The 23,939-nt window shown below is 38.4% G+C and overlaps 2 protein-coding genes across 5 annotated transcripts in view; one reads left to right on the forward strand and one right to left on the reverse strand.

Moving 5' to 3' along the window:
* The window catches only part of wt1a (WT1 transcription factor a), a 331,319-nt gene that overhangs the window by 273,375 nt on the left and 34,005 nt on the right, over positions 1-23,939 (forward strand). The window lies entirely within an intron of this gene.
* dnajc24 (DnaJ (Hsp40) homolog, subfamily C, member 24) overlaps positions 1-23,939 on the reverse strand; it is a 63,124-nt gene that overhangs the window by 29,660 nt on the left and 9,525 nt on the right. For 2 of the 4 annotated variants that reach the window (XR_002651784.2, XR_452613.4), the window contains exons 3-5: positions 17,556-17,694; positions 3,379-3,447; positions 1,335-1,523 (exon numbers count right to left, since the gene is read on the reverse strand). Coding sequence is in view for 1 of the 4 variants with exons in the window: in XM_007228311.4 (XP_007228373.2) it covers positions 1,387-1,523; positions 3,379-3,447; positions 17,556-17,694 (345 nt within the window). In the remaining 3 variants the exon portion in view is untranslated. Of the gene's footprint in view, positions 1-1,166; positions 1,524-3,378; positions 3,448-17,555; positions 17,695-23,939 lie in introns of those variants that run through there. The other 2 variants (XR_452611.4, XM_007228311.4) reach the window with 2 other exon arrangements.

Below are 23,939 nucleotides of genomic sequence, written 5' to 3' on the forward strand. Positions count from 1 at the left end.
CTGAGGTGTGGTGGTGATCATCCCACATCCTGACCTCATTAATGATCTTCCTGCCGAACGCAATCAAATCATCAAAGTAATGCCTCAAAATCTAGTAAAAAGGTCTTCCCTGGACAGTAGAGGCAGATACTCCAACAAAAGCATGATAAACTATTTTTAATACCCTAAATATCAGGAGAAAGTGAAGAAGCAGGTGTCCCAAAATGTTTGTCTTTTTTTGTCTTGTCTGCTGTTGTCTTTTTATTACAGGAAATGTACACAACTTTTAAGAAACAATTATTAGAAATGAACGTGGAATTTCATTTTTAATGTTGTATAATACAGTATCATACAAGTTTAAGCTGCACCATTTGACACCACTGTACATAAAATTGCAAATAAATATCAAAATATGCTCTATGAAAAGAGGAAAAACAATGGCTGATCTTCAAATGCACCGGAAACATAGTTACTTTTTTAAATGGTCACATCTGAAAAGTTCACCTTTTTTTATACAATTTTTATTAATATTCGAAAGAAATAGCGCAGCAACTCGGTTCCGATACATGAGCTCACAGATGCCTTTGTGCTGATTAACATCACCCAAGAAGTGATATAGAAAAAGAGCACCATCGACCCGCCCAGAGGGAGCAAGGCCATTTGTACTCTCTCAGGGCTCCGGCAGCTGATGGCAAGCTGCATGACTAGGATTCGAATCACCCAGCAATCACCCTATCATAGTGGCAGCACTTTAGACCTCTGGACCGCTTGGCGCACAAAAATTAATTTTTATAGTTATGACATATAACGGCATTTCAATTTGAATGATTCACTTCTTTCACTGAATGCTGCCATAAAAACAGAAAGTAAATTAAAAAAAGTGGAAATTTGTGACAACCTAAAAATCTGAACAGGATAAAGTAAGGTTGCAATTAAGGATTTTTTTTAACTAAAACTGAACAAATAAAACATTTGGCTGAAGGCAGAGGACAGAATATGTTTAGCAGGTTTTCATTCATTTCGCCGTTTCTCTTTTCATTGTTGCAGTTATAAAGACCGCCTCCATGATGGTTGTGATCTGACTGCATCATCAAAATAAATCATTGCTCAGTATAAATTATTCTGTCTTTTAATTAATTTAGCCGAATACCAAAGTGTGTTTTTTTTAACCAGTCTCAGATATCCCTAAAAATATATATATATATGTATATATAAAATGAGAAAATAATATGAAACTAATTTGAGGTGGGAAAACAGAAATGGAAAAACATAAAACATATTTAACAGAAGTTCATTAGACCTTTTAAAAGACCTTTAAAACCTAAAGAGTTTCTTTAAGGAATCACCTGAAGCACCTTTATATTTGTAGACAGAAGAGTGTAGAGAGAAGAGCGTAGACAGAAGACATCATCTACAGCTCTTCACTTCAATACTGAGCGAGCACGTATCGCAGCACACCACTGAGTCTTCTTCCTCCTCCGCCTCGTCCTTCTCCAGGTGAAACTCCCCACCACAGCGGCAGCTGTAGGAGTAACACTCATTCTCTGAAACGGAGGTGAAATATTGATTGGAGCACAGCAGCCATTGTTGTGTGCCAAAAGTCATCAAGAAAGCAGACCCAGTCTGTGGAGATCACTTTATTGTCTAATGTCTGTAGCCTCACTGTCATTTCTCGTATCACAGCTTTGTTCCTGAGAGACACGAGTGCAGGATCAGGCGTTTTGCAGAGGGTTAAGAGCTTGAGGGCCCAGAGGCAGGGACAGGACACTGACCACTGTGTCATGCTACTTAATTTAATGCCAGATTAGGGACTTGAACCAGAACCTTCTAGAAACAGAGACATGAGCATTGTGTGTTTTAAGGTACACCATGGGTGAGTTTTCCACACAGGGTTTAAGTTACTCGTAGACTCCAGGACAATCTCAATGAATATGTTTTATGCAGTCCAGGACTAGGCTTAATCCTTGTCAAGAAAACTGCCCATATGTCTGAATGTTGGTGGACACCCCTTCTAATAAATGCTAGGGGTGTCACGATTCTCTAAATCCTCGTTTCGAGTTTATTTCCGATTTTTGGGTCACGATTCGATTCTCGATTTTCTTTTTTTTTTTTTTTCTTTTTTTTTTACAGCAGAGAGGCATATGCCAGTTTTAGATTAGTCTATGGTCAGTCATTGGTTTGATTCATCAAATTTACAATATCTTATTTCAAAAGGTGGGCTAGATATAAGTGATGCAAAGTGATACAAGTGATGTGTAATACACCACATTAGGCACTAATGGTCAAATTTAAATCATTTAATTAAGATATATATGTAATGCCATCTAGTGGCTTTTTGGTAGCAGCAGTGTGCACTATTAAAACAGCAATGTGCAACATAAAATAAATAATAAAAAATACAAGAACAGTCATGTTCAAAATAATAGAACAATTAGAGCCTTAACAAACTGAAACTATAAGAGTTAAACATGAAAAATAAGACTTTAAGACGTTTTCAGTCCCTGAGAATGACAAGTTTTTTTCATTAACAAAGATATATTATTAACTGTATCTGAGAGAAATATGCTCCTTAAGGTACCAAAACTATTAACATATTTGAGGCTAGACAAAGCAACTGTTATTTTTATATTTTTAAGGTTTTCTTTAAGAAGAGAAAGGGCTGCTCTTTGAGCAGTCACAATGTCCGCAACGTCGGCTAGTGTCCTGCGCCATTTGAGTAGCTTAGAGGGAGGGCTCATCAATCCTTTTTTTTGACTTCGAGGCTCAAGAAGGTGACATAATTTAGATAGATTTCGATGAAATTACATGATTACAATGCTAGTGATAGGGGCATAGTGTTGTCCAAGCAAAGAAATATCTAATTTTTTATCCTTAACAACAAGCTCGAAGTAATTCCACACTTCACTGGTAGAATTCTGAATGCCCTACGATTTAGAACAAGGCACTGAGGGCTTTGTAATTGCACGGATAGCTTATTAAAAACAGTTTATACACACAGTACCTTGAGGTAGTTTTCCAGGTGCTGCCATCTTGAACTGCCATAAACTAAAAAGTTCCAAATGTTTTACTACTTGTCAGTCAACTTATTGTGAATTTCAAGACGACCTCAGAGTTTTTCTAACTAAGTGGCAGTGTGGGCGTTGCCGACAGGCAAGAAAATGGAAACTTTTGGAGAGAAAAAAAAATTCAAAGTGAAGTGCAGGCACCTTAGAGTCAATCTGCATCTTCACCTTCAATAACAGACCTATGCTTCTTCCGTGTTGCACTATTCACTAACATAATTCTAAACAGATTCCCATAATTTAAACCGTTTTAACACTCTACTTATTAAAATGTGGGATTTGAAACAAACACGGCTACCAGTAGAAGCCTGTATTGATGTGAAGCGATGATACTCACCACTGTCCCAGTCCATGTCCTCAAGTTTAATACAGGCATCAACTGGCCAGCTTTGCTTCAGTTCTTGTGCTGCACATGCACACACAAACACAGAGGAATAAGATTAGCAACAGCAATAACAAAAAGTGACAATTCAAAAAAAAAAAAAAAAAAAAAAAAAAAAAAGGTTTTCAGTAAAACACAACCAACCTTAGAGACATGTCAGACTCTAAGGCTGTTTTCACGCCAGTAGTTTGTTTCTATGGTATGAATCAGTGAATCAGCTGATGAGTTTGTTTACTCGGAGCGTTTCTCCCTCTGTTTGGTTTGGTTTCACACAGGTATTAACCTAAATGCACCAAAATGTGCACCAATAAACCATGCGAGCACATTGTCTACTCTGACTGGTCAGAGAAAGTAAATATAGTGAGAAGATTCTGTGTTTCAGTGTGTATCTGTGTAGTGTGAAGCTGCTTTAACAATGAAAGCTGAAATGATGTGCTTTTAAACAAAGTGTTTTCAATAGCAGTGAAGTAAACAGAAGTACACGAAGTAAACAAAGTCAAATGACTGCGAGCAGTGAACGCTGCACAGACTGCGCGTGTAAACAGCATGGAGCAGCAGAGACAGTGTCTGTTCATAGCTGTGGTAATTAGGGTTATCTGGCTAATATATATATATATCAGATTAAACTGCACCTTATCAGCAGTTTAGCTCTAATAAAAGAAGAATATTTGATAGCTGGGTCGGATCGAGACCAGATTACGTTCATTTGGGACCGGACCAAGACCACCTCTTCTAGCAGGTCTTGGTCCTGTGGTTTTAACCCTTGTGTGGTGTTCGGGTCTGTGGGACCCGTTTTCATTTTTCATCAAATGATACTAAAGAAATATTTTTTCTAACTCAAACTCATTGGCATTGGCTCATTTTTTGTGAAAAAAACATATATCAAAACACATTTTCGATAAACACACACTACACCCATCCTCCCCCCTCCTACACATTTATATTAGATACAGTATGTTTGGCCAAGGGCTAATAAACATTGCTTCATTTGTAAATTTGAAACTAAACAAATTTTCTACTCATATCTTGAGTTTAATTCATTTTCTTCTACATTTTATTAAAACATTAATAAAAAAAAGAGTAGCACTTTTTAAAAGAAATGTAACATAAGAAAGGTAAAGGGCAAATATTAACCATGTAAGCTGTTTATATTGCTTGCAATTTAGGTGAAGCAAGCATGTGTAAAGCATTTTAATGTAGAATTGCTTAATTTTGCTGAATTAAATACAAGTAACAAAGTAAACGAGTAACAAAAATATGAACACAAACCAAGGGTTAATCGGCACTTGAGTGTGATTACAGTCATTTTTCACACCTGCTTAAACGAACAGCACTAAAGGTACAAATGAACCAGAGTCTGTTTTAACCAGACCAAATAGTGCTGGTTTAAAAAAATGCAGTACAACGGCATCATACAGACATCGTCCATCATGTCACTGAGTGCGTCTACTTCTCCACTTTAACATTTTAGCAGAAGGCACCTCCTGCGAGGATAGAGCTGTCGAAACCCCAGCACCTCTGAAAGTGTGAGGAGTTGACATTCGCCTGCTTAAATATTAACCATGTGATCATCAAGGCCAGGCAAGGAAGCACTGGGCCACTTAACGGACAGAAAACTGTAAAGTCATTTCAGGTGAAACACGGTGTATTGTGGAGAAGGTCCTGCTCTTCTATTCTTCTTAATGAACCGAGACAAAGAGCACAACACGTGGGGGGGGGGGAAAGAGTGAGAGAGAGAGAGAGAGGAAAGAGCAGAATATCAAAAGGCTGTGGAAGAAAGGGATGACACTAAATGTGAACATACATTAAGAGTGTGAAAGACAGTTTCTGGCGTATGAAAATTATGAAATATGACAATTAATTGTCACGGGAGCAAAATGAGGAGGAAAAGGGAACGAAAGGCTAAGATGTAACACATCCGGAGGAAAGAAAAAAAAAAAAAGAAACCTGCAGCCGTTGTGAGAGAATGGTAATTAGCACGTCCCTGTGCCACTTTTCAACATGTTTGCCTTTAATTAGCCCAGAGACTGCCCTGAGCGCGTGCCATTACAGTTTTGGCTGCATATAATTTCTAAAGTCTGGCAAAGAAATTTGCACCATAATTCCCATGCCATGAAAGAAGTGGTTGAGGTGGAGATAAGGAAAAACGTGTGGATGTGTTAAACAAAAGACGCATCGGAAACCCGTTTCGCACGTACCGAGACGACGTTCAAATTAGCGAAACGTTCTCATTAACCCGTCAAACCACTGTGCATATTTATCACCAGGAAGGTATGAGGAGCATAATGATTAATGTAGACCACAGACACTGATCACGACAAGGTACTTAGAAGAAAGGAGTCCAAAAATCATCAGAACTAGCCAGAAGTGCTGGCTCACAATTCCTTGTCCAGTCTCTGGTCTCTGTGTGATCAGGGGGAAATACTAAGGTTCACGATAATTAACATATGTCCATTTTACCAATTAATATTTTTATGATTAACCGTTATTTAACAGTGGAGGTCCAATCTCTGAGATTACCGTATTTTTCGCACTATAAGTGCATTTATAATCCTTTAATTTTGCCAAAAATCAACAGCGTGATTTATAATCCAGTGCACCTTATGTATGAAATCTATTGGTCAGGTATTAATGAGCAGTAAAGCCACTCCACTGAAGTATTATATAACTCCGTTATAAAGGAGTTTCAGTGAAGTTTCAGCTCCGAGGCTGAAGCAGTATTAGCATTAGCTAATTAGTTAACTAACTGCTCTTTCGCTGTTCTTTTGACATGAGTATTTTTGTCCCGTAGCCTTCTGCTAACCGCAGCTAGCACTGCTGTAGCAGCATTAGCATTAGCCGCTAACTGCGCTAGCTCTTTTAAAATTTAGAGGTGAATATAACGGAGTGTAGCCTATGCGTTTACAGTGTTAAAACAACAACCAAAAAAAATTAGCACGAACCGCTATCTAATATGGACTAGTGCTGCTGCTAGCTGCACTAAAATACTGGAAATCTAAGCTTACTGTAAATAAATTGAAGCGATTTTCTCACCCGAAAAACAGTTTTCAGGAGAGAAATTTGTGTAGATTAACATCAAGTGCTTGTTTTAAAGATTTTAAAAGAAAATGTAGTGCTACTTAAAACGCACCTTATAATTCAGTGCGCCTTATTTATGTAAATAAATATAACCAGAAAAAAAACATTAATTGATAGTGCGCTTTTTAATATGGTGCACTTTATAGTCCATAAAATACGGTAAATGTTCTTAACCAAACATTACAGACACGTTTACTCAGCTTCTTTTTTTTTTTTTTACCTATTTCTGAAAAGAAATGAAAAATAAATGTAAAACACATTTCAAGATCCTGACATCACTAAAGCACTCTTAATTACAAACACTTTAACTAATTCATGATTTTCACCTTATTGTGAAGTCAAACTTGGGTGTGGTGGTCTGGAAATGATTCAAGTAAATTTCTGGTGTATTAATATCTTGGCAGCGAAAAACACAAGTATGCCACTGATGGAAATATTCCTAGACTACGGTCAACAGTCAGACGATCATTGATATCTTGGTAACTAAGGCGATACACACCCGCTCAACGCATATACCCCCTGGTCGTTCCACACACAAGGACACACAGCATTGCACAAAGCTGAATTTACACAAATAAAATAGCATTGCTGTTCTTGTAAAAGACTTGCTCACGCACCTTCACTGTGTGAAGCACTGCGCCTTTAAATTACCAATTCACCAAAGTCGATCACATCTGGCTCTTAAGGGGACTAGCAGGTGACATGCTAATTGTTTTTTTGTTTTGTTATTTTTTACGTTACACCCAAAACACAACCATGATTAATTAAAACAATTAGTAAATGCTTTTTGTACTCTTTGAGCCGCACAAGGCATACTTTTCCAGTCGTTACGATAGCAAAGACACACTAACATGCCCTAAATCAAGCTGCACAGCAGACGGCTCCTGTATACATCAATAAAATAGAGCCTTTAAACTGATATATAAGCTACACATGCAGAAGTAGTGTGTAACGCAATTTCCAGAAGTCTTGGCAAGGAGTTGTAGAGGTTTCTAATGGTGTCCTATGATAATCCATCCCATGCAGCTTGAAGTTTTGATAGTGTGTCCAACAGAATCCCACAGATTTTCACTTCATTTAAACTGGGAACAGGTCTCAGCGTATTTTAGTGTGTTTATTTAGTTTGTAAAGATCTGGCTGCTCCCACAATCAAAACTTTTGCTAAAAACTCTAGAAAAAAATCCAAATAAACAAATCTAAATATTCCACATACAAAAAAATAAAATAAAAAAAAAATCATGACTGTTCCACCCCTGACCTGCGGCTGCTATAATAAGGCCGGTTTGTAAGCTAAACTGTGAGCAGGAGATTTGACAGATACCAGATGGTAAAAGTCAACTATATGTGGAACCAAGGGATACCATTAAACTCCAATAAGAGGTTTGATCCTACAATGGTCTCAGTGCAGGTCCGCACGGGTCAGCGGGTTCTGGTTCTGGATGAAAGCTATCATAAGAGATGGGCCCAAAGCACAGCTGCCGTCACAGCCAGACAGTGTTTATTTGGCTATGAGATGATGCTGACAGCTAAAATGATGAGTAATTACCAAGCATGAGTGGGCAACGGGCTGGGATGGAACAGAGCTGCGGAGAACCAGGGGTTGGTCGTGCCTGCTAAACACACCTCTGCTCTGAAACACAACACATATTCCTACACACACAGAGAAACATCCACATACACCAAAAGATACCAAAAGACTTGCATGATTTGTCCCCAAATATTAGTTTCAGGGCATTCAAGACTTTAGTAAATAAGAAAGATAAGCCAAAAAAAATCACAGAGGTGCGATGTTGAAGTGTATGGGACAAAATATAGCCATCACAATATATCGTTTTTTTTATTGTTTTAATTTGCTATACACTATGTGTATTCAAATATTGAATATTTTTTATTTAAAATAAAAACTAAACTATACGACGAGCCCTTCTCATTATTTTTTTATTTATTTGTATTATTTTCTATATTGTAGATCAATATTAAAGACATCTAAACTTGTTATAAAGTAAACCCAAAAAGTGTTAAACCAGCCATAATATGTTTTATACCTTTATAAAACTTGCTTAAATGACAACTTTGCCCACTTTTTGCTGATTTTCTCCGTCGGCTTCATGAGTTAGAACCTGGAATGGTCTTAAAGGAGTTCTTAGATGGTCTTAGAGATGCTTTTGACGGACAAACAAATTTTTATGTTTTTATGTCTACTATTTATGCGTAACATGTGTTCCTTCACAGTTTTTAAGTCTTGAATACTCTAAAATTACACTAAAAAGTAGTCAATAATAATAAAAAAAAAAAAAAAAAAAAAAAAACAACTTTTTACTGGTGTTTTTTTTTTTTTTTCGTATTTTTCGTCCTATAAGGCACACCGGATCATGCACTAGTACACTAGTAAGGAACAAAGGCGTCGCCATGTTTTCCTTCTAATTCAGCAGGTCTCGCCGATGGATGGTGGTAGGAGGGGTAACTAAGTTAAGTAAAGCTAAGCTAAGTAAACAAAACTGTAATTCTTAAAAAAAAAAAACAGATTTCTCTCTGAGTGAGTAAGGCATATCCGTTTATTTGCCGTAAGCTTAGATTTCCAGATTCCCACTAAGGCTGGGTGCAGCAGCATTAGCATTAGAGGCTAACCACTCATGCTAGCCACTTGACAGTTATGCTGAGGAACTCCGTGTGTCCAGGGTGATATTAGCTAGTGGTTCGCCCCACGTAGCTTGTTTTAACACGGAAAATGCACAGTCTACAGTTTGATATATTCGCCTCTGAACAGCAAAAGAGCTAGCGCTTAGCACGGTTAGCGGCTAATGCTAATACAGCTCCAGTCTCAGTGCTGGAGAACTAAACTGAAATTCCTTTATAATGCTGTACTAAAGAGTGGCTTTACTGCTCCTTAATACCTGACTGGTAGAATTTGTACATAAGGAGCACCGGATTATAAGGTGCACTGGCGCTTTTTGGGAAAATGTTAAGTTTTAAGGATTTTAAGTGCGCCTTATAGTGCAAAAAAAAAAAAAACTATGTTATAATACCCCACCTCTCTAGATAAAACTAATCCCTTTCAAATATGGCTCTGCATAAGACTTCCTGCAAAGATCCTCAGAAGTCTTTCAGCTTGACTTTCAACACAGCCAACTCTCCCATTCTTCATATTGCATAAAGAACAGTGAATTCAAATATTATTGACTCATCCTACTTTCATAAATGAGTAGGCTGCATGAATATGCTGCAACATTTGAATATGCCTTAGCAGCACTAACAGCGCCGAGGTTAAACCACTTCCACTCCGCTCTTAAACACGAGCCACAGCAGCCAACATCAAACACAGCCCGGTCAATAACTACTCACGTTCGGCTCTGGAGGAAAAGGCCGCAGGGCAGACTGCTTCAGTTAGGCCGGGATTAGCACATCCTTTGAGTCGGGCTGAATCAATCTCCAGCCTTAATTACAGCTGACCTCATCACACGGCTACATAAGCCACGGCGGCTTCAATCTGAGCAGCTTTTTACCTGTAATCTCCATTATGACACCTAAGACGAGATAGAAGTCTAAAGCCCTATTCAGGGTGGATTAGTTTTACCTGGGGACGTTGAGTAATTTAAGTAATTACTGACGAGATCCGTGGTTTCCATCCAGCGTGAATGCAGTGAACTGCAGTGTTTGCAGTTTTTAGTGGCTTTAGCTACGCAACAACACTGCCATTCCCATGGCAAAACAGGATTTCCAAACTGTACAATCGTACCACATGAGTCACATGTAAAGTGGCTTGAAAAGTATTCATACCCCTTGAAATTGTTCACATTTTGTCACCTTACAAATACAAATTTCAATGTATTTTAAGTTTAAATGAGATTGTAAGTGATAGATCAACACAAATTAGCACATCATAATGAAGTGGAACGAAAATGATACCAAAGTGTGGCATGCAAAAGTCTTTTGGGATATTCTCTACCAGCTTTGTGAATCTAGAGACTGAGATTTATGTCCATTCTTCTTTATAAAACAGCTCAAACTCAGCCAGGTTGAATGGAGAGCATCTGTGAACGAACAGCAATGTTCAGTAGGTCAGGACTTTGTCTGAACCATTCTAACACATGAATATTCTTTAATCTAAACCATTTTGGCTGTATGTTTAGGGTCACTGTCTTGTTGGAAGGTGAATCTCCTTCCCAGTCTCAAATCTTTTGCAGCCTCCAACTGGTTTTCTTTCAGGATTGCCCTGTATTTATCTCCATCCATCTTCTCATGAACTCTGACCAGCTTCTCTGTCCCTGCTGAAGGAAAAGCATCCCCTCAGCATGATGCTGCCACCACCATGTTTCACAGTGGGGATGGTGTGTTCAGGGTGATGAGCAGTGCTAATTTTCTGCCACACATAGCGCTTGTGCATTTAGTATCAACTTTGGTCTCATCTGTCCACAGCACCTTCTTCCACATGTTTGCTGTGTCCCCTATTTGGCTTGTGGCAAACTGTCTTTCTTGAATGTCTTCAAAATGTCTTTGTCTATATTGTGTTTCCTCTTGCCACTCTTCCATAAAGGCCAGATTTGTGGAGTGCATGACTTTTGGTTGTCCTGTGCTGTTCTGTGGACAGATTCTCCCACTTGATTTCTGCAGCTCTTCCAGAGTGATCATGGGCCTCCTGGGTGCTTTTCTGACCAGTGCTCTCCTTGCTCAATCTGTCAGTTTGGGTGGACACCCATGTCTAGTAAGGTTTGCAGTAGTAGAATGCTATTTTATTAATCTTTTGTATAATGGATTGAACAGTGTTTCTTGGGATGTTGGGGAAGCTTGGGGAATGTTTTTTATAACCTAACCCTTCTTTAAACTTTCCCACAACTTTTTTTCTGACCTGTCTGGTCAGTTCCTTGGTCTTTACGATGCTGTTTGTTGACTAGTGTTCTCAAACAAACCACTGAGGCCTTTACAGAAGAGGTGTTTACATTTATACTGAGACTAAAAGACATGGAGCAAGACTCTATTAACTAATTAAATGACACTACATACTTGAAATCAGGGGTTGGACAATGAAATTGAAACACCTGGCATTTTAGTGTGGGAGGTTTCATGGCTAAATTGGAGCAGCCTGGTGGCCAATCTTCATTAACTGCACATTGCACCAGTAAGAGCAGAGTGTGAAGGTTCAATTAGCAGGGTAAGAGCACAGTTTTGCTCAAAATATTGCAATGCACACTATAACATTATGGGTGACATACCAGAGTTCAAAAGAGGACAAATTGTTGGTGCACGTCTTGCTGGAGCATCTGTGACCAAGACAGCAAGTCTTTGTGATGCATCAAGAGCCACGGTATCCGGGGGAATGTCAGCATACCACCAAGAAGGACCAAGCACATCCAACAGGATTAACTGTGGACTCTGTAAGAGGAAGCTGTCTGAAATGGATGTTCGGGTGCTAACTTGGATTGTCTCCAAAAAACATAAAACCACGGCTGATCAAATCACGGCAGAATTCAATGTGAACCTCAACTCTCCTGTTTCCACCAGAACTGTCTGTCTGGACAATAAATTATTGTGCTCTAAAACCAGGTGTTTCAGTTTCATTGTCCAACCACTGTATGTTGGGTTTATACTGTCTGCAGTTATATAAAAGTTAAAGTAAATGTAAAAAACATGGTGATAATTTGTTTATATGCAATTATCTGCAGATCTACTGATATGATTCTGATATTATTGTGCATCTTTTATTAAACTAAACTGTATTTACCTGTGTCCAGGTAGGTTTGGTAGCAGTGCACATGAATTACACTCACAGCTGCTTTGAACACTCTCACTTACAAAGGAGGTCAATACGGCTGGGCTCTTCCTGTATGCACACACACTCACACTCACACACACACACATGGGGTGTGTTCACCACCAGAGTGAGGCCAGGCCGAGTGGGCCCCCCACACTAAAGGCTGCCCAGTGCTCCCCCCTTAATGGTGCGCCAGGCCAGGGATGTACATTTATTGAAGGTCCTAATGGAGGGCTGGGGGGAGCGCTTTCCTCAGGCAAAAGGGGAGAGACACAGCCTATCACTTCATGTAAGAATAGGCCATGTGTGATAGACCTGACCTACATTTCCTCTCTCTCTCTCTCTTTCTCTCTTTCTCTCTCTCTCAATCCCCCTCCCGCTTTTTTGCTCTCTCCCTTACAAACACATATACTCTCTCTCTCTCTCTCTCTCTCTCTCTCTCTCTCTTTCTCTCTTTCTCTCTTTCTCTCTTTAGAGTGGGCTGCTGATGTAAGCTCTAAGGAAGCACTTCTTCATACTGAGCTATGAAAGAATACATGCCTATAGAGGGGCTGTGTTATGATGCACATGCTTAATGGTGCCATGTTCTACATACCACCCCCCCTTCGCCTCGCTTTCTGTGCAAGACCTCATTCCTCTCTTTTCCTCTCTTTCAGTCTTGCAGACACAAATGTAGGTTTGCCAGATTCACCAATTTGGTTTACGAACAAAGATTTAAAAGGTAAGTAGCAAATTCAACATAAAATCTTAAACAAAAAATCCCAAAAAGGCATAAAAATACATAAAAAATAATTAAAGAAATATGTCTGTATGTAATATGTATGTATTCACAGTGAAAAAGGAAAAGGAGCTTCATGTCAAGTTTGGGCTTCTCCAAATATTTGAGGCAGCAGGCATTCTTACCTATTGTTTTAGACCTAATTATTTTTTAGAGATTATTTTTAGAGGTTGTAGAGATTTTGTCCCACCCAATCAGATTAGTCTTTTACTGCTGATCCAATCCTTCTAAATGAACAATTTGTTTAAATAAATAATTAGTTTGAATAAATAATTCAGCAACACAATTTAGATAAGATGAGCTGCTAATAAACTTATTTTGTATTTAGTAACATGTAATGAAACATTCTGATTTATTTAGTTCAGTGATGGTTTAGTCTTAACATTTTAATGGTTTTATAGCTAATACGGATGCATTGAAAATTTGGAAACAAAAACGGGTAAAAGAAAAAAAAATGGAAATGTGTTTTTTTTGGGGTTTTTTTTTGGCTGCATCACTAACAGTTAATGTGTTTAATATTTTATATAAAATTTCTTATAATCCAGTCTGACTTGCCCCCTCCTTTACTATTCAGCTCCAAGTGCCTTTAAAACACAGCAGTTAGGTCACTTTGTGTGTGTGTGTGTGTGTGTGTGTGTGTGTGTGTGTAGTACACACTCTGCACTAATATTAGCTCAGTTCTAAGAGCCCTCTTTAGTGTGTTCTTGCTGGTAAACAGAACAAGATTAAATATTATAGTAGTTTTTACGTTCTACTGTAAAATACAGTAGTTTTACACTGCAGACCATAACCTAATTCTTTTTACTTTCTGAAAACTCTCCTCACTGACGACGACCGGCCAATTATGCCGTTAATGCCACCTTTACGACACCAGATAGATTGACCTGCTAAACTGGATTAAAATTTTAAAAAGCTGATACCCGTTATTGAATTTCTGCCTGCACTGTTTTAACACTGTTTTGGACTTTATAAAACACAGTGGATCAACACCAGCAGATGACATGTCTCTCCAAACCATCACTGATTGGTGGAAACTTCACACTAGACCTCCAGCAGTTTGGACTGTGAGTCTCTCCACTCTTCCTCCAGACTCTGCTCCCTTTATTTACAAATTAAATTGTTATGAAAATTTACTGATGATCATTGATGGTTTTAAAAGTTATGTCATCTGCTGGTGTTGATCCACTGTGTTTTATTATCAAGTCTAAAGTCAGTGCAGTTTTGTTTTCCCACAAAATCTTACAGCACTTCATGCTTCCCTCTGCTACTGACAACTTAAATGGAAATGCAGATTTCATTTTCCAGCAGGACTTGGCAAACTGCCACAAAAGTACCTATTGGTCTCACATAGTAAATTAATTTTCTGAGACACTGATTTTTCATTAGCTGGGTTTATAATTAGCTGTAAGCCATAATCATCAACAACAAAAGAAAGAAATGCTTAAAATAGATCACTCTGTGTGTAATACATCTATATAATATATGAGTTTCTCATTTTGAACTGAATTACCAAAATAATGTAACACTTTTGGATTAATTTCTTTTATGCACCTGTAAATGCAGAATTAATTAATGGCAATGTTGAGTTTAGCATTTTAAATCACTGATTTAATATCAGTTTATTTATTAATGTACCAGGCTGAATGCTGGGCTGAACGGTGAGTAACTCCTGTTTAGTTTCACTCTGGTTTTATTAAATGCCTTGTTGAAATAGCACGTAATAAGACAATTTTAATCTTTAAAAAATTATCCTGATGGGAGTACAATCTTTGGTGAGAGTGTTTAACAAAATTATCAGTGTATTTAGGAACGGGCAGTAGCCTCAGCTACTGATTACAACACAAACGGAAACTGCTTAAGACTACTAATACTGCTATTTATGCTATTTATGAAAAAAAAGGTCTATTAGCTTGTTGGGGCTTTGGCTTGTGCTTAGCTTTAGAAAAGGACAAGTGTGAACAAAACATTTTAAGGTAGTCATTTTATCCATTTGTAATGTTAGGAAATTAGGTAATGTCAGCATACTACATTTAGTGGTTCAATATGTTTTTTTTTTACGTGTGTTGGAGTCAGTGGCACAGCAAACATTTAATGGCAGAGGAAGGAGTAGGTCTTGTTTTTTTTTTTTAAACTTTATACTTTAAGTATATTATTGCTGCTTCAACCTTGGATATAGAACCACTCCTAAGTCATTCCTAAATGGCCTAGTTAACAGCCCATCTCATTTGACCTTTCCACAGGCCCACCAGTCAGATGAGGACTAGGTGACTAATAGCACCATGCAGCACAGTGTATCACCATTAGATAAAAAATGCATCGAGGACAAAATGTTTCATTATTTAAAAAGACTAAGAACAATATTTATAATCAAGTTGAAGTTTTATTACCAGACTACATGCTTTAAAATCGGATAACTAACGTTGTATGTCAGACTTCTGCTTGTCTGGATGAAGCTATTTACTAAAACAAACCAATCACAACCAATTATTTTACAATATGCCAATAAACACTCAAATTAATTAATTAATTAAATAAATGTATACTGGTTGCTTTAGGCACTGTGACCAATTACCAATCAGAAAACTTTATGTTAACGGCAATGGATGAGTAAAAAACTACAATAAACATGAGAGCATGCGTCCATTGTTGTTTATACAACAACAGATAAAAACCGAACCAAATTACTTGATATTAGGCGTGAAAAGTGTATCACAGCACAGTGTATCACCACCAGATAAATAATGCACCAAGCACCAGCACAGAAGAAATTATTTGGATGAGAAACGTGTCTAATGTAATAATATATTATATTCCCAAAATGTTTCATTATTTAAACAGACTGAGAACAGTCTTTAAAATCTAGTTGGAGTTTTATTCCCAAATGATATGCTTTAAAATCTGATTACTAACTTTGAACCAAACTGTATATTATTATTTATTTCTTTTTTTTTTTTTTTTTTTTTTTTTAGAATTAACTACAGCGAATCATCATCACACTTCCATTTGCTCTGTAAATATTCTACTTACCATATAGAACCAAGTTTTATAAATACAGACTGTAGTTCTGTATCAGCTTCTCTGTATACTTTATTATTACCCTCTTTTCACCTTGTTATTCAATAATTAAGAACACCACAGGGTAGACCACCACAGAACAGCAGGTATTATTATTATTATTATTATTATTATTATTATTATTATTTGGGTGGTGGGTCATTATTCTCAGCACTGCAGTGACTGTACTGGCATGGAGGTGTTTTACTCTATATTGTTCTGGTATAAGTGGATCAGACACAGCAGTGCTGCTAGAGGTTTTAAACACTGTGTTCACTCACTTCCAATCTTTTTTGGTACCTTTACCCACCCAGCTGCTCCACCTTGTAGATAATTTATAGTCAGAGGAGACAGAAGCTCTCAATCTGTGCTCACAGGACACTGCCCACAAGATACTGCCTACAGGACGCTGCTGGCTGGATATTTCTGGTTGGGGCCCTAGACTGTATTTTTCGGAATATTAAAATATTTTAATTTCCCTTTTAAGGAGCATAAAGCCACTCTGCTGAAGTACAGCGTTATACAGGAGTTTCAGTTTAGTTCTCCAGTTAGCATTAGCTGCTAAAGCCTACACTAGCTCTTTGGCTGTTCAGAGGTGAGTATTACCGGACCGTACCCTGCTGCTAACCCCGGATGGCACTACTGGAGCAGCATTAGCATTAGCCGCTAACCACAGCGATAGCTTTTTTGCTGTTCAGAGGCGAGTATATTGGATTGTAGCCTGCATGTTTACCGTGTTAAAATAAGCAACTTTGGGACGAACCGCTAGCTGATAACACGTGTAGCACTGTCAGATGGCATTAGCCTCTAATGGCTAGCGTTTATCCGCTAATGCTTCAGCTTTAGTGGAATATGTAAATCTAAGCTTACTGTAAATAAATGGAAGCGCTTTACTCCCCCAAATAAACAGTTTTCAGGAGAGAAATCTGTGTAGAATAACACCAAGCACTCGTCTGAAATGGCCACCTAGTGGCAAGACCTGCTGAATTTAAAATGAAAACTTGGCGACACCCCTGTTCCTCCTACTAGTTACTAGTGTCGCATCAAATACGCCTTATAATCCAGTGTGCTTTATATATAAAAATAGACCAGAAAATTGATGTTGATTGATAGTGCACCTAATAATCTGGTGCACTATCTGAGATGTTTAAAAACTACAGCAGCACTGCTGTGTCTGATCCACTTATACCAGAACAACACAATGCTGAGAATGAGCCACTACCCAAATCATACATGCTCTATGGTGGTCTCTCCTGTGGGGTCCTGACCACTGAAGGACAGGGTGAAAGGAGGATAATAAAGTATACAGAGAAACAGATACGGTCTGTAATTATTGTGTACGCTTTTCTGCATTGAAATTATTTTATATTATCATTTATATTAATATTAATATCACTAATGTGATGTGTTCCGCACTAGAATTACATTAACAAGAAACAAGTGAAGTAATGTAGAAGTGTTTTTGTTACCCACCACGCAGCTGCAGGTCAAACGCCTTCCTGCTCTCCTCATTGCTCAACACCTTCCAGGCCTGATCCACATCTATGAACCTCTGCAGGTGCAGCTCCGCCTCCTCCTCTGATAGGTCAGACTTCTGCTTGTCTGGATGAAGCTACCAACCAAAAACAAACCAAAGAAACAATCATCCTACAATATGCCAATTAACACTCTAAATAATGTATTCAGTGCTATTTATACAACAACAGATTATAGTATCTGCAAAAAGTTAAATGAAAAAATAAACCAAAATACTTGATATTAGGAGTGAAACAATACCTTGAGTAAATAGAGTACCTCGATTACAAAAAATGATTGAGGACTTTTTTTCTGCCTTGAGGAATTATTTATTTATTGCAAAGCTCGAAGCATGGTATTTCGCACTTTCGGTGCGATGGTACTTTCAAACCTTTAATGTGGCACAATTAATAACAGCTTAATAACTCAAGAATGCCTCAACACATCAGCATAATAAGCACTTCTTCAAAGTTTCTTTCACAGTAACTTTTTGTGACTCGTTTGATGCTTTATTTCTCAGTTTTCAGTCACAAAAACATGTTCTAATCACAAGTATAATCCAGTGTCTGATGTGAGCTCTGTGTCATCTCTGAGTTTACCCGTGGCTGTGCGTACACAAGATAAGAGTGTGATACCAATGTATGGGCTTGTAAACAATGTTTCAGGTTTAGGTCAGGGGATTGCGGTGGACAACTACTTTTTTATTTTCTACATAATTCCATGTTTGTCCTTTTTTTGGCCTTCATTTCTTTAATATTAATCTACCACATAGAGAATACATTAAACACAGAAAACAAGAAAAACAATAGGAAGTTGTGTGCAATCATTAGACTGGTACAGTATTCATTTTTATACTTAAAAGCGTTTGTGTAAATGGTTGGTGTGGCGAAGTGAATAACATCACTACCTCCCAGTGAGTTGCCTCATTGTGTGGGAGACTGGGGTTCAATTCCTGGGCTGGGTGAAGAGTCCTTGGCGAAGATTCCTAACACTACATTGGCCCTCCTCTGTAATAGTAATAACTGAATGCTATAAATGTAAATCTAAGCGTGCAGAACCTTTTCAGGGTACTTCTGCCAACCTTACTTCTGTCTTGCAAACTGCAGTGTCTTTCTGATCTAATGACCAACTGTGTTCTGAGTTGAGTAGAGCAGGAAATCACTAAACACTAAAGCCAGGGGTGGGCAACTTCGGTCCTGGAGGGCCAAATTCCTGTAGTTTTTAACAAGTGCTTATCCTATTAAGCACACCTTATTCAACTCACCACTTTTTGATCACCTGGTTTAGTAGGCCTGGTCTGCTACTTCGGCCTATGGTTGCCAGCGGTTGCCCACACCTGATCTAAAGTATGCAAAACAAGGACACCCTAAAGAATTCACGAAGATAACCCATGTGTACTTTTTTCTGTACATCTGACCACAGGAGGCAGAGTAGAGCCAGTAGAAAGCGATTACAGAACAAAAAGGAAGAGCATCCAGAGGACAGTACATGCCCTGGGACCAGAGAGCGGCCCGGCCAGGCGGCCTGGTTAAAAGGCCAGAGGCCAGCACTCACCTCCAGCCAAAAAACACCACAGACATCATCTCCGCTCTCCAACCCCGAATATGACAAAGCGGGCCTATGCATTATGTCACGGCTTTGACTAAAAAGATTATGCGGAAGCTGCTAGCTCAGAGGAATGTTCTGCGACCAGCGCGGGGTGTTTTGACGCTCCTGTTGGTTTGGATATGCTCTTATAGCGGAGAGTGATTCTGCTCCTGAGGGCTGCGGCGTGGCCTTCCTTTAGCACGGGTCGCGCTTCTGCGGGGCCGCGCAGCTCCGCGCTGGCCCATGGGAGAATCAAAGAGGTTGAAGAGGGCAAACGGAAAACAACTTAGATCCTTTCTACCAGGCATTCAAGCGGGCCGCTGATTGCACGCTGGCACTGGCGAGCAGAGCATTGCGTGTGTGTGTGTTTGTGTTTTTGTATGGCTGCTGCAGTTCAGGAGCTGAGTCGCTGCCAAAGTCAGATAATGATGCATGGGGCGATATCGGACTACAATGACCGACAGTCCCGGGCTAGCCAATTACTGTCCGCCGCAATTATATTTTTAATTTTAAGTAACAGGAACACTGACCGAATTCAACTAATCATTTCAAGCAATTACTTTTAAAACTAATTAAAATGTAAAGGCGATTGTGTGTTGTAATGATTCAGTTTCCCCTTCTTCCTCGCCCGGCCCCCCCTCCTTTCCCCGCCTCCCTCTATGCCGCTTGTATTTTTGTTGTTGTTTTCACGCTCTTGAATGGACAAGCTGTCCGTCTGAATGGGACGAGAGGGAAGGGAAAGGAACATCGACTTTAGCAACAAGCCAAAAATTAACTTCCTGATTGAGAGAATCATTAACAGGCTCCGTGCCGTGCCAAATCTGAAGCAGCATTTTGCATTGTGATTAAAGTAAAGGGTGCTGGGAGATGGGGTGGGGGTGGGTGAAGCTGGGAGATGGGGTGGGGTGGTGGGTAGTGTCAACTGTCTCCTACTGTCCAGCCTATACCAAACCATTTCTCAGCAATGGTGGCAGTACAGTTTGAAAGGTCAGAGATGTTACAAAAGAGCGTCCGGGACAAAGAAAAAAGGTCACACAAAATTTCCCTAAAACGCAGGCCGTGGTCACGCAAGCTGTGGACAGGCTTCGGAAGCTGAAAGCTGAGAGCAGAGAAGCTCCGAGTGTTCTGGCACAGAGAGAGCAGCGGGCTGATGGATGGGAGAGAGGTCAAAGCGTTTATCCATGATTGACCCCACGGCTCTGCACTTTCTGTATGTTGTCCTGTATGTTATAAGAGGCAGACTTGCTGCACGGGAAAAGCCCAGAACACAGCACAAACAACACAAGCACAGGATGCTGGCGTCAAGGAAGAGGTGATCATACCATACAACAACCATGCCGATAATCAGTGTTTCAGTGTGTTACATATACAATACAGCAATGGCAAAGCTGATGCTGAAAGTGGTGATTGTACACCTCCTGTGATATTATTTGGCACGACAGCTCTCTCCTATTATGTTCATTATTTACAAAACCTCATCTAGATGTACCTGATAGTAAACATCCCAGTAAAGAGGCTATGTGGCTCTAAAGATGCTTTCAAACAAGCACTGTTTATAGTCTTGCATTTATTATATTTAATATCACACAGATTTTTTTTAACTGGTGTTTTTTGCATATATAAATATATATATATATATATATATATATATATATATATTTATATATGCAAAAAACACCAGTACGTACATGTGTTGGCCATGTGAGACAAGCATGCGGTGCCAAGATAGCAATGAAGGTGTAGATGGCATATGACCGTGTCGGTCATATGCCATCTACACCTTCATTGCTATCTTGGCACCGCATGCTTGTCTCACATGGCCAACACATGTACGTACACTCCCACTGTTACTGAACAGAATACAGAATAAAATAGCATTGCTGTTCCCGTAAAATAGCTGCCCACACACCTTCACTGTGGAAACAAGCGGGTCAGTTTGCTCTTCTGAGAAGTGCAGAAGCACTGCGCCATTAAAATACCAGAACGCACCTGGCTCTTAAAGGAAATGGCAAGTGACACAATGATTGGTTTATTTCACATTGCACCCAAAACACACCCACGAATAGTAATAAAGAGAATTACTACAAAAAAAAAGAGAATTACTACAAAGCATACTTTTCCCGTTGTTACGATAGCAAAGACACACTGACGCCCTAAATCAAGCTGCACAGTGTGCTGTTGGTGGCTCACCTACAGAAGGCAAAAATAGGGTCCATTATCTTTTAATTAATAACTAAAGAATCTGTATTATATCTTTATCTGTATCTATATCAAGTCTAAAATCAGTGCAGTGTTTTCCTGGAAAGTTTTACAGCACTTCATGCTTTCCTCTGCTGACAACTTCTATGCCAAAAGTACCAATTAGTCTTATATGATATTAGTTTTTTTTTTCTAAAATGCAGACTTTTTGGTTTTCATTGGCTGTAAGCCATAATTATTAACAATAAAATAAATAAAGACATAAAAGATATCACTCTGTGTAATACATCTATATAAGATTTTATATTCACATTTTAAAACTGAATTACTGAAATAAAGTAACTTTTCAATGATATGCTATTTTTTGAGATGTAAAATATTACATGTAAAATATCAGAAGGACATACGCTACAGAGCAAATGAGATAAACTGTAACACAAAATTTATTTTGTGCATTTATTAGCGGCAAACAAAGTCACTAACTGAACAACACCTAATTAATCAACAAGTGATTTCTGTATATTAATATTGACCCAGTATCAATACTGACTAAGCAATTATCTAATACTGATATTGCCCTAATTAACCGTGTGCACTTACTGGAGCAGTTATTGGTTAGCAGCTTACAGGGACACCCAGGCTTTGATACATGCTTCATCAGGCAGCTGTGTTTGAAGTGGAAGTGCTCTGAAAGCAGAATTCACCTCCCAAGTTAAAAGTTTTCCTCTCTGCTTTCTTTCAAAGCTCTTCTTAATTAAAGCTACAAGAATAGTCCACCCTCAAACACCTTTGATTCTGCTGATACACAGAGTCCCTGTAGAGAGGATTACACTCACTTGTGTGTGGGAGCCTGCTTACACATCCCAGATCCTGAGAGAGAAAGAGACAGACTGACCAGTCTACAGTCAACTGACAGTGTAAACAAGAGATGGGAGGGGATGTTCTGTGTTTTTATGTTTTTATGTTAATATAGATGGCAGCATATATAAAAAAATGAACAATAAAACAATATATAGAATAAGAACCGTAAGAGTTGGAATAATGGTGATAAAAGTGATAAACTGTAACTTTCCAGCAAAAGTAAAACAGAGCTGTAAATAATTCTGACTATATATATATATATATATATATATATATATATATATATATATAGCTCTGTTTTACTTTTGCTGGAAAATTTGCTGGAAACTTTCTTTATATATATATATATATATATATATATATATATATATATATATAAAGAAAGTTTGAGACACAGGAGAATATATAAGCAAAGCTTGTAGACACGGTTCCAAATTCCACTCTTTGTCTGTGTCTAAAAATGGCTGCACTATTTCTTTTAACTCAATTTATTTGAGTACCATATTTTTCGCACAATAACGCACACTCAAAATCCTTTAATTTTCCCAAAAATCACCAGTGCGCCTTACGTATGAATTTTACCAGTCAGGTTGTAAGGAGCAGTAAAGCCCCTCTGCTTAAGTACAGCATTATACAGGAGTTTCAGTTTAGTTCTCCAGTAGCATTAGTATTAGCCGCTAACTGCACTAAGCGGTAGCTTTTTTACAGTATATCAGACTGTTACCTGCACATTTACTGTGTTAAAACAAGCTATGTGGGACAAACCGCTAGCTAATATCACCCTGGGTTACCGAAACACTCAAGGTTCCTTAGTGTAGTGCTGTTGGGTGGCATTAGCCGCTAACCACGGCTAGCCCAGACTTAGCAAAAATCTGGAAATCTAAGCTTACTGTAAATAAAAGGAAGCGCTTTACTTACCCAAATAAACAGTTTCAGTAGAGAAATCTGTGTATACTAACATTAATTTTTTTTAAGAATTACAGTTGTTAACTTAGCTTAGTTTAGCTTTAGTTTAGCTGCTGAATTAGAAGGAAAACATGGTGACACCCCTGTTCCGTACTACTGTACCCTAATGCGCCTTATAATCCACTGCGCCTTACGTATGACAACAGACCAGAAAATAGACATTTACTCTATTTATAGTGCGCCTTACTAGTAGGAAAAAAAGATAAATACTTGCTTAAAAATATATCATTGGTAGAAAGCTAACAGACTACCTAGCAGTAGGACCTAGCAGTAGGCATGCATACTGTAAAATGTGCTGTAAACAGGCCCGTAAAACCATATTTGGATTTTTTCACCTCAGCCAAAGTAACACATACTTGCTATGTATACATCAAAAACTTAAATAGTAAATACATGTATTATTTTGCACTTTCAAACTGAGTTACACAGAAAAAAAAGGACAATTACAGTAGTTTCTGTTGTGAAATATAAGAAATACTGACTCTACCGCTTAGAGGTTTTACAGAGAAGGGAATATGAAATTCTTTCTGACAAAAGAACAACCAAACCATCCAAACCAGCACCTGAACAATAATTACACACTCTGCACAGTCTGGGAGGAATCTAATGTTCTTCTGCATAAAGCCCAGATTCAGACCATCTTTACATAACATAGCAATTGTTACATAATCATACAGAAAACAACTCCACTCTAATGAGTAGCCTGTTCTGAAGAACGCACGTTTCTGC

The sequence above is a fragment of the Astyanax mexicanus genome, chromosome 10 (genome assembly GCF_023375975.1).
Source record: "Astyanax mexicanus isolate ESR-SI-001 chromosome 10, AstMex3_surface, whole genome shotgun sequence".
NCBI classification, from domain to species: Eukaryota; Metazoa; Chordata; class Actinopteri; order Characiformes; family Acestrorhamphidae; genus Astyanax; species Astyanax mexicanus.